This window comes from Echinops telfairi, unplaced genomic scaffold (genome assembly GCF_000313985.2).
Source record: "Echinops telfairi isolate 266 unplaced genomic scaffold, ASM31398v2 ScPeMD7_2010;HRSCAF=2546, whole genome shotgun sequence".
NCBI classification, from domain to species: domain Eukaryota; kingdom Metazoa; phylum Chordata; class Mammalia; order Afrosoricida; family Tenrecidae; genus Echinops; species Echinops telfairi.
In genome coordinates this window covers 24,570,121-24,580,937 of record NW_022105908.1, presented here as the reverse complement: position 1 = coordinate 24,580,937, position 10,817 = coordinate 24,570,121, and the positions used below count along the sequence as shown (strand labels likewise).

The 10,817-nt window shown below is 54.8% G+C and overlaps 3 protein-coding genes across 5 annotated transcripts in view; 1 reads left to right on the top strand and 2 right to left on the bottom strand.

Annotated features, from left to right (window-relative positions):
* Positions 1-682: 682 nt before the first annotated feature.
* On the bottom strand, positions 683-3,900 carry TAX1BP3 (Tax1 binding protein 3). Its single transcript, XM_004716160.2, has 4 exons — positions 3,794-3,900; positions 1,964-2,083; positions 1,535-1,612; positions 683-1,362 (listed from the first exon to the last, which is right to left on the bottom strand). The coding sequence occupies exons 1-4, from the start codon at positions 3,830-3,832 to the stop codon at positions 1,225-1,227; spliced, it is 375 nt and encodes a 124-aa protein (XP_004716217.1). The 5' UTR covers positions 3,833-3,900; the 3' UTR covers positions 683-1,224.
* Positions 3,901-4,122: 222 nt separating this feature from the next.
* Positions 4,123-4,993, top strand: EMC6 (ER membrane protein complex subunit 6). Its single transcript, XM_004716159.3, has 2 exons — positions 4,123-4,210; positions 4,420-4,993. The coding sequence occupies exon 2, from the start codon at positions 4,466-4,468 to the stop codon at positions 4,796-4,798; it is 333 nt and encodes a 110-aa protein (XP_004716216.1). The 5' UTR covers positions 4,123-4,210; positions 4,420-4,465; the 3' UTR covers positions 4,799-4,993.
* A 3,748-nt stretch (positions 4,994-8,741) lies between these two features.
* The window catches only part of P2RX5 (purinergic receptor P2X 5), a 21,815-nt gene continuing 19,739 nt past the window's right edge, over positions 8,742-10,817 (bottom strand). The window contains exon 13 of one of the 3 annotated variants that reach the window (XM_045293455.1): positions 8,742-9,909. In XM_045293455.1, the coding sequence (XP_045149390.1) occupies positions 9,844-9,909 (66 nt within the window). In that variant the 3' untranslated portion in view covers positions 8,742-9,843. Of the gene's footprint in view, positions 9,910-10,425 lie in introns of those variants that run through there. The other 2 variants (XM_045293453.1, XM_045293454.1) reach the window with 2 other exon arrangements.

Genomic DNA, 10,817 nt, shown 5'->3' with positions numbered 1-10,817 from the left:
GGAAAATTTGATCTGGCCATACAAGGTGGGCCTGCCTTCCTACCTGGCCACAGTGTCCCGGGCCGGCCAGCTCAGGACAAAGAGAAACTCACCCCCACCCTCAGGGGGCAAAGCTCAGCCCTCAGAACCTGGAAGGCCATTGTTCTCCATAGGACATACTGCCCCGTGCGTTCCTGAGACTACGTCTTTACAGCAGTGAAAACCCCATCTCTCTCCCGAGAGGCGCAGCCTTAGCTATGGGAAAGCAAGTGTTCTAAGGGTCTCTAGGTGCAAGGTCCCTCCTGAGTAGGAGCTGATGCTAAGTGACACAGGGGAAGTTGAGGACACTCTCTGGGCTCTTCTGGGACACCCCAAAGACTACATACACCAGGCTCCCCCCCTCCATCCCCAGGTGTCACTTGTGCTCATTGGGCTCCACTTGGACTTCCCAGACAGGCAGCCTGGCAGAAGCTGGACTTCACCCAGGTCAGCCACCCTAAAGCCGGAGTTCTAGCCCCCAGCCCCCTCACCCATGCTGCAACGAAGACCCTTTGTGGATCCCAGGTGGTTTATTATGGGGGTGGTGCGTTGCCACATGGGCCCTGTCCACTCTGGCTTCAGTAGGCTTGTTCATTTGCTAGGGATGGTCACCACCCCAGGGTGAAGTAATAAGCCGAGGTCAAGAGACGGCACCTCCATATAGTAAGATAAAAACACTCTGTATCAAAGTTGCCATTACAAAAAAATACAAAAGTTAAACTGACAGGCATAGCAGAAATTGTCGATCCTGAGGGCTGCCCTGAAATGTCAGCCTTGAACTTCATGTGGATCCTGTAAGCAGGTGAACCCTGGGAAGCCAGAGTTCCCGGTGGGGTGGGTGGGGGGTGGCAGGTGCGAGGGGCGACCCTCTGCAGTGCCTGTGGTAGTGTGTGGAACCTGGGGCCGGGCACTGCAGAGCTTACACACAGAGGACAGGCCCGGCCCGTCCGTCCATTTTCTGGCATGTTGGCAGCTCTTGGGAAGGGGTGTCTCCCCACTTGCCAGGGTCACTGGCGACAGCTCAGCTCCAGGCCGTTTCCAGTCCTGTGTCCAGTCCAAGAGAGGAAACTGGTCTCAGGACCTCAGAGGCGGGAAGAGGAGGCCTGGGTCAGGTCTGAGCAGCGGCTGGGACGCGGTGGGGGCAGACGGGGTGGAAGTGGGGTCACTGTACAGAGAGGGGCAGGCACGAGGCGTGGGGAGGGGGGGCTAGGACAGCATGGACTGTTGCACGGCCTTCTGCAGTGACTGCCGCGTCACCAGCAGGCGCACGACCTCCTCGGAGCGCTTGGTGAGCCGCTTGCGCGCCTGGTCGTGGGTAACCATGGTCATGTCCCAGCCGTTCACCTGGCCCGAAAAAAACACACCTTCAGATCCTAGTTCTATGGGAGGGTCCAGGGTGCCCAGCCCAGCGCCCAGGCTGAGCAACCCTAGGGTGCTTCCTCTGCGGCGTGGCAATGTGGGCTCGCTGAGGTGCTCCTTGGAGCCACTATCCCCCAAGTGACCCAACACCCGTTACCTGCATGATCTTGTCTCCAATCTGCAGCCCAGCAATTTCGGCAGGGCCTCCCTCAGACACCCGTGTGACGTAAATGCCCTGGAAAAGGATGGCCCCGGTCAAGGACTGTGCTCTCTGCACTGGCCCCTGAACCCCAGAGAGGCCCACAGCCCACGCTCGGCCCTGCCTGGGGCATGTGTCCAGGGAGGAAAGCTTGGCTCCCCATGGCAGCAGCCTCCTCCAGGGCTCTGCCTGGGCAAAGGGCTGGAGATGGTCACTTCCCACCCCACCCCTTCCTATCCCCATCCCACCCCCACCCCAGATTCCTTTCTCGGCTCTTCACAGGGTGCAGCATCCTGGAGAGGGGAGTCTGCCCCCTCTGCCTCAGCCCAGGAAGCAGGCCCACCACCTCTGGCCCCTCTCTGCCCTAGCCCGCCCCCCCCACCTCACCTTGTCTGTCTTATCTTCCGAGAAGGGATTCTGGGAGGGATCCTGGTCAATGCCCCCTCCGATGCTGAAGCCCAGGATTAAGTTCTCACCTTGACGCAGCTTATGAATTTCCACTCTTTGCTGGCAAAGGAAAAGCCCAAACTGAGTTGAGTGTGTGGAGAAGGGACTGGTATGTGTCCTAGCAGCAGCCAGGGTCTGCTGAGCATGCTTAGCGCCATTGGGAGCAGGGGTGGGGGTGGGGGTGGTAGTAAGCATGCAAGACCCAGGTCCTCACCAAGAGTCTACCTGGTTTCCATCCTGGGACTCAAAACTCAGCCATAATCACACACACATCCACACACCTGTCCAGTGTCCCCCTCCCCGGTGGGTCTCAGGTAGCAGCCTGCCTTTGCATAGTTCCATACCCCTGCTAGCCTGAGAGCCAGGGGAGGGGGAGACTGGACAGGTGTGTGGATGTATGTGTGATAGCTTTGACATTTTCCCAATGTTCCCTAGGGAAAGCTTCACTCCATCCCCAATCCAGGTCACAAGAGAGAGAAGTCAGGCCTCACCCACCATGTTGAGGCAGGAAGACAAGATCCGAAGAGGGTCAGACTGCACATGGCACGACCTTGAGGCCCACAGGAACTAGCTCATACCTGTGTCAGCTCTCCAGGGCTGCCCACACACACCCCTCTATACCCACCCCAAGGTCAGAGTATGAAGACGCTCAGTCAGCCCCTTCTCTGGCTCCTCACCTGCTCCCCCTTTTTCCAGGTAAGGAGCAATCCTGGCACCGCTAGGGATCTGGGAAAGGGCAGGGTAGAGCAACCAAGGTGACACTCAACAAGCAGGTCCAGCCTTGCTTCCCGGAAGCCTGGGCTGAGGCTCTGCACTCCGCTTCATTGGACACCTTTATCACTGGCTCCCTGCCACCCACCCGCCTGACCACAGAACTCCCAGCACACTTACCAGCCAGTGCCTCTGGCCCGGGGCTGAGACACCAGCTCAGCTATGGCCTGCAGCACTCGCAGGCCTCCCTGTTTCCTAGAACTTCTGGGGAGCTAAGCAAGAGAGCTGGGTCCTCCTCTCTGGGACTCAGTTTCCCCACCTGTGCCATTCAGCGGTAGCCCCATCCGGCTGTGGTCCTGATGTTGTCTAATGTCCCAGCCCCTGTCCCCCCTGGCTGCGGAGCAAAAGGAGTGGCCTGGGGCCAGGGCTGACCTCCCAGAGGGCTCCAGTAACCTGTCAGGCAGGGAGGGATCCCAGGGAGCGTGGGCAGGCTCGAGCAAAGTTGTAGGAGCCTTTAACTCCTAAGGGTAGGGGTTGGCCCGAAGAATCTGGAGTCTTAGGAAGGGGCTGCCAGGCAGGCCCCGGTCAACCCCACTCCCCAATCTCCCTCCGCTGGGCGGCGGCGCTGGAGCAGAGGAAGCACTTCCTCATTCCTGAGGCTGCGACTCATGAACTAGGGCCGGCGACCGCCCCCTGCGGCTGCCCAGCTGGGGACACTGAGGCCCTGGGAGGGCAGTCGTGATCGCCGGGCTGGATTGCTGACAGCCGAGACCTCTCCCCTTCCTCCTCCTGTCTCGGCTGTTGAAGAGTCCAGCCCGAGCGACAGTGCACAGGGCTGACACCGGGGCCGGACCTCGGAGGCGCCCGGGTCCCCGGGCATCCCTGTCTAATGGCCCCGGCGGAGAGCGCCCCGCTCCAGCTGACGGGGTCGGAGCCCAGGCCACTCGTTCGGAGGCGTCCCGTGCCCGACATTTTGTCCCCTGGTTTGAAATGTCAGTTTACTGCTCTGCGAAATGGGGACAGGTCAAGACGAGGAGAAGCCCACGCGAGCGCACTCACCACCACGGCGGTGACCGGCTGACCCGGGATGTAGGACATCTCGACCCCAATCCTGGGAACCCAGCGCCTTCTCTGGAAGCTCGCAGCGAAAATCACCGCGGCCGCGCCCTCTCTGGTTAACAAAGACAACCCGGGTTGCCCCACCCCTTCATGAATAGTTAATAAGCTTCTAGCCAATCGCCTGCCGGAGCGCTGTCCGGCTTTCGGGCGTCACTTGAGTGTGCGTAAAAAAGGAGGGAGGAGGGATGAAGAATGCTCAGGGCGTCCACAGCGCAGGCGCCAGGGGGCGGGGCCGGAGGCTGGCGCATGCGCAGCCTGGGCCCTCCCAGCAGCCTCCAGCACAAGATGGCGCCGCGGGGAGTTGCACCTCCTCTTGTGTGAGGAAACGCGAAGTGACTTGTGTGCACCGTGTTCCAGGTAACTGGGCAAGCCTAAGCGGGAAAGGCGAGGGCGCAGCCCCCGTCCCCGGTTGGCCCGAGCCCTCCGTCTCCTCAGCACCTCTGGAGGTCTGAGTCCCCGGAGTGTTAGCAGGGCTCAAGCCCCAGAGGGACGTGGAGCGGGTGGGGGGCGGCGCGAACCCAGTCGTCCAGCTCCGGGCACCACTTGTAACTTGGTTTTCCTCGCAGCTCCGCGTTGCCCCGCGAGAGAGCAGAGTAGGCCCCGGCGGGTGCGATGGCCGCCGTGGTGGCCAAGCGGGAAGGGCCGCCGTTCATTAGCGAGGCAGCGGTGCGGGGCAACGCGGCCGTCCTGGATTTCTGCCGGACCTCGGTGTCAGCGCTGTCGGGGGCCACGGCCGGCATCCTCGGCCTCACCGGCCTCTACGGCTTCATCTTCTACGTGCTCGCCTCCATCCTGCTCTCCGTGCTGCTGATCCTCAAGGCAGGCCGAAGGTGGAAAAAGTATTTCAAGTCGCGAAGACCTCTCTTTACAGGAGGCCTCATCGGCGGCCTCTTCACCTACGTCCTCTTCTGGACGTTCCTCTACGGCATGGTGCACGTCTACTGAAACGGCAGGGGCACTGTCCAAACGAAAGCAAAATGCGGTGGAGGACGGTTGCCAGGCGTTAGCACCGTGTAGACTTACTTAGTTTTTAAATCGTTGAATAAATCCGCTGCTCGTTCTGTTAACGTTACAAGCAATTTCTATCCGAAGACAAAGAGCCTGTATTATCCTAGAGATTAAATGAAGCGTGAGACACTTTGTGGGGTCGTTTTCCTACCCGAGTGCCACCCGCCTTGTCATGGACGTGCCATCTACCAGGATCTGACTCCTGGACGGCCGGGCCTTACATGGCCTCCTGTAATTTCCTTGCAATTACTTGGATACCCTCCAAAGAGGGGCTGCTATCGTAGGGAGAAGTCGGAGTGTTGTGATCCCAAGAACCAGTTCTCTCAGTAACTTTCTCAGGTCGGTCTTACTGTTACCCCCTGTAACACCTGAGACTTAGAGGGGTACTGATACACCACTGCCCAAGCTCGCACAGCTGGAAGAGGCAGGACTCACATGCAACTGGCCATTATTGTGCTAGTTCTATGGGCCACTGTCACCTGCCTGTAGGAAGGCTGTCCTTGCAGCGCCATTTCACCTAGTAACAGCTCGCGGCCTTTTCCCAAAGAAGAAAATCAGTTGAAGCTTTTTCCCCCCAGAATATTTCTAGTGAAGATTGTAAGACTGGCCAGTCAAGCTAAATTGTGGGCTTTATGAGAGTGTAAATATGTATGTCAGTCCATGATCCCTTCTTGTGAGGAAGGTTATCTGCAAACCCATTTGTGTAATGATGAGATAAATACTCCGTAGGAGTTATGGTCATGAGCAGTGTTGCTCATGGAATATGTAACTGAGGAGACTAGTGTCACCTAATTTCACAACTAGCTTTGAGAAGTTCTTATGGAAATGAAAAGAATTTTGTCCAGAAACTTTTGAAGCCCCCCCCCATACTTAAAGTAAGTTCTGTGAAGAGTATATGGATAATAAATAAATAAGATGCTTTGACATTTGGTACATAAGTTAAAGCCAAATTAAGTGTGGGGAATTATTTCCAGGGAAAAGTGTGAGAGCCATTGAGCAGGAATGAGTTTGCTCTCTGTGTGTTGAGTAAGAGCAACAGAAGAGCCACCTGAATGGATTATATACCAAAAACAAGCCCACCACCATGGAGTCTGGTGGGTTTGGACCGCAGACCTTCCAGTTAAAAGCTCAACACGTGGAAGGATCATCAAAACAAAATCCCGTCATGTATTCAATTCTGATTCATAGTGAGCCTGTATAGGGTGTTACAGATTAAATATTTACAGGAGCAGACAGCCTCAGCTTTCTCCCTCAGAGTGGCTACTGTGTATGTTTGAACCTTTGACATTGCAGTTAACAGCCCAAAGCCACAGCACCCTAGGGAGTCCTTGAGGAGTTCACAGAGGGCTATAAATATTACTTGAGGACAGCCACTGACCACTCCAAAAAGAGGCACTCAACTGTCATCAAGTTGGTGCTGACCCAAAGTGACCCTATAGGACAGGATAGAATTCCCCCAATGTGTTTCTGAGACTAACTCTTCAAGGGAGTAGAAAGCCTCATCTTTCTCCCAAGGAGGGGCCGGTGATTTCCAACTGCTGGCCTTTCGGTTAGCAGCCCAACTTGTAAACACTACGCCACCAGGGTTCTTTTCACTGGGACTTGAGCCTCCTAATATTTTTTTTGGATTCTGGGCCACCTGCTGGCACATAGGCCAAGAAGCTGAGACCACAGCTTTGCCTCCCTTTCCCAATGGCCTCTTAACCTTTTGCCAACCACTGAAGGGCCTCACTGGAGCCCTGGTGGTGTAGTGGTTGTGAGTTGGACCATAAGGTCAGTGTTTTGAAACCAGCAGCTGCTCTCAGGGAGAAAAATGAGGCTTCCTACTCCCTAAAGAGTTAGTCTCAGAAACATAAGTGCAGTTCTATCCTGTCCTACAGGCTCACTATGAGTTGGCATAGACTTGTTGGCCCTGACTTTGGAGGATTTAAAGGGCTTCACATTTAGTCCCCCATCAGGGTCTACCTGGGTACATTCCTAAGGAAAGATTGAGGGGGGGCGGAGCAGGTGAGCTCTTGACTGACTTAGCCAGCCCCCTATTGGGCACTAAGGTGAGCGGCAATGTTCACTATTATAAAAACATTATAGTGAAAGTTCTGTCGTTTTGAGGGGATTTAATAAATTACTGCAGAAGGTTAAATGCTTTCCGCAGTTTTATCAGATTGCTCTCTGCAAAGTAGCCGAGTTATCAGTGCCTTCCTACCTTTGTTTTCCCAAGAGTGAAAGGGCACCTTACTTTCATGTGAATGTCTGTGAAAGATACTGAAGAGCCGACTGTCGTGCCTCCTCTCCTGGTTGTGCTAGTGCCTGCCTCTTTTGGTCTCGTTCTCATGCAACACAGGTGATCTCGAAAGTTCAGGCAGGAAAGGGAAGAAATCCAGACAGGTTTACGGTTGACACTTTTTATTGTTTTCGTCACCAGTTAAAGACCTCAGAGAATACATAGACTGAGCAGGTGTTTCCCATCCTCCCTGCTCAGTTCTGTGTGCTCGCTCTGTGAACAGCAGACAACAGTGAAGTCTTGCGGGGAGAGTGTGTTCAGGGGATAGTATGCGCTGAGGAAAGCTGCATCACTGACCATGGGGGGGAGCTGGGGTGAAGCAAGCAGCATCCTTTCCCAAATATGCAAAATGCCATTCCAAGGGGGGTGATCTGGAGAGCCTGGGGGACTAGTCCTTAGCTGGTATACTCAGAGACACCTGAAGGTTATGGTCCCCTATATAACTGACCTCCAGTGGAAAAGGCAGCCTCAGAAACGGTACAGGGGGCCCATTAAAAAGGCAGCCATGTATGGATAGTGGGCACTTTGCTTTTCCACAGCCAGTCCCTGGGGCAGTACATGGATAGCACCCAATTTTCACATTTCCTGCTGGCCAGCGTCATGGTACTCCCAAGGCCTTGGATAACTCCATCGTTTAGAAAACAGTAGGTGGGTGGATTTGGCTAGGGCCTGAACATAAGAATAAACAGTTCAGGTCGTTCTGGAAGATCAGAATGGAAAAACAGCCTTGCAAAGCCTACACGCTTCATGTTGCCTTTGAGGCAACCAGTGCCCTGTAGTGGGAAAGGAGCTTTCCCAAGTTTGAAAGGAACTCAGGTTCCAGCTTCCCTTCTCCCCACTGAAAAGCCAGTTTGTACAGCATTTGTGAGCACCCCACTCATGAACCAAGATTATGCATCCCCACCCATCCCCCGAAAAAGGTGCTTAGGTTGTGCTGTAGTAGGGAAGGTTTTACTAGACTTGAAGTCATTAGGTTGGAGAAGTGCTCCATGACAGTAGTGGTTAATGGAGCAGCCCTTACGACAGCATGCAACTTGATTAAAAGAAACCCTCACAAAACCAGTGTAGGTAACAGGTGACATGAACTTGGGGGGGGGTGGGCAAGCATTTCATAGCCCTTCCTGATGCTACCCCACCCCCATTCTCCCTCTGAGTTCTAGTCAAGCCACGTGCACCCAGTTCCTCAGCTGCGTCTTCTCATGTCAGGGCATTTCTTTGCACGTGACCTGGAAGGCTTCCCCCAACACAGTTCCACCAGTCTCGCGGAGTTCAACTTACATGGTGCTTCCTTGGAGAGACCGCTGGCCCACCCTTTCTCATTGCAGATTCTCAAAAGTGCCCTGTTCCATTAACGATTATACGTGTGAGGATGGGCCGTGTCTCTGGTTCACTCTGTCACCAGCATTAGTCCAACGGCTGACACATAGTAGGTACTCAATACTTAATGACTAAACGAATAACAGTAGAAAAACATTTCTAGTCTTTAACATAAAACAAGCCATGTGATTTCCCCATGACAAGCAATTCCATCTCACTACCATCGAGTCAATGCTGACTCATGGTGGCCTCTGGATTTCCAAGACTAAGTGTTTATGGGAGTAAAAAGAGCCTCAGTGCTGAACCATGTGGCTCACAGCCCAATGGGTAACCACTATACCACCAGGGCTCCTTAAGGAATTCCATAGGCAGGTTAAAAGAAACCAGCCAGAACTTGGAAATGACCTCTGCCCCTTTTCCTTCGTCACACACCTAGAAGTAACAGGCAGGATTTTCGACCCCAGGCTTGCTTTCCTGAGGAAGGGAAGCCCCCAGTGAACCCTGCCAGACTTCACTTCTGCTCAGGGAGCAGGGTGAGCTTGTTGACAGGATGCCGGTCCACCTGACGGCAGGCAGCTGCTTGCTTTAGAAAAATCCCTTATTCTGGGCAACCCTTTGCTCCAGTGGTAGTCTGGCCAGCTTCCGGTGGCCTTTCTGTGTGCAGAGGACAATAGGCTCTTCTGACTGAAAAGAGCCCTTCCCAGTAGGACATGCTTGAATTCAGCCCCCGGGCTTTTAATGAGACCTCCGGACCACAGCTAGTGGTTGAGTGTGAGATTTCTCACTTCCTCCAGCAGATGTCACCGTCTGCCTCCGACAGAGGACTCCAGGCCTCACTTGCAGGCACCAGGAAAGGTTCATCGTAGGGAGTGAGACGGTGACCAGGTGGCTTCTCCGGGAAGTAAAGGCACCTCCAGGGACTGGTAACTGGTTGCTTTTAACCATCCAGTCTTTTGTTATGTTTGGTCAAAGCATTGTTATTTCAATCAATTGAGCCTTCCTCACTGCCTGAGCAGGTGCTCTTGGTCTCTAGCTAGCATGGGGAGATCTGACCTAGAAATTGGCTGCAACAAATGTTCTGTCCTCAGAACCAGGACATCTCAAACCTTAATCGGCGCACACATCATCTTACAAAGGCTCTTGAGTGTATCACTGAGGCCCAAATGGTAAGCCAAAAGGAAGGTCGGGTCCACTCAAGGGTGCTGCAGAAGAAAAGCGTGGAGATCTTCTTCTGGAAAAAGCAGCCATGGGAAGGCAGACCTGGAGCACATCCTGGCTCTGACACACCCTGCAGCCCTCAAGGCTGCTGGTCGTGGTCTGCACCCTGAGGGCCAGCGCTGTATAGATGCAGCGCAGGCTGCAGGCGTGAGAGGAAGCACCGTGTTCAGGCTACTGTTTGGCCTACTGGTTCTGGGAGCATGTCCTCATCCTTGATCTCACTGGCCCTTCCCTGAGGAGAGAAGGAGGAATCTCAGCCCCACGGAGTAGCAAGAGCCAAAATGCACAGGCAAATGTATCTCTCACCTGGGCAAGACACTACCCAGCGTCACCCCCACTCCCCAGGCTGGGCGGGCCCAAGGGAGATGGAGACACAGAAAGACACATCTCCCCTATCAGACCTCAAAGCCTGAGACTGCTTCTCTCCCTCAAGAGCCAGCTGCCTGCAGACTTTCCCGGTGGCCTCCTTGGCCACGTGTACATTTGATCACCCTGGGGTAGGACTAAATGACCCCTCGGACGGACATTGGCCAAGGGCTTGCTCTGAGGAGCCATCAAGCTACAGAGATGAGTAAGCTGTCAGCTAGAGGCTGGAGAGAGGCCAAAATGGCCAGGCCGGGCTGCAGTGTGACTGTTACCTTTGGAGGAATCTGCCCTTGTGTTTCTGTCCCCTGCACCACCAGCCCAGCAGGCCCCACCCCCCAAGGAACAGGTCAGCGCCTCATTTAAGCATCACCCAGCCCTCGGCAAGAATCAATAAATGTTTACTGTGTGTAGGAATAAATGAATGAATATCCAACCAGATTCTCAGAAGAAATTGAAACCTCCCAGACTGGCCTGCCCTCCTTCTGTTGGCAGGGCTGACTCTTCTAGATGCGAGTCGCTGTGGCCTGGGAGGCTCCCCTCCCACAACAGCAAGCTTGCAGAGGTTGCCACCCCGGTCCAGGTGGGAAGGCTGGGTCTGGAAGCCCCGTCCCATGCAGGCACGAAGACTCCTCTTCCTGGCAGAGCCATGGCTCTTCTGCTCCCACGTCTTCACCGAGTTCACTCAGCCAGCACCTGTGGCTACGTCTCCACTGTATGCAGGCTCTGCAGCTGCTCCTAGTTCTCCACTGTATGCAGGCTCTGCAGCTGCTCCTA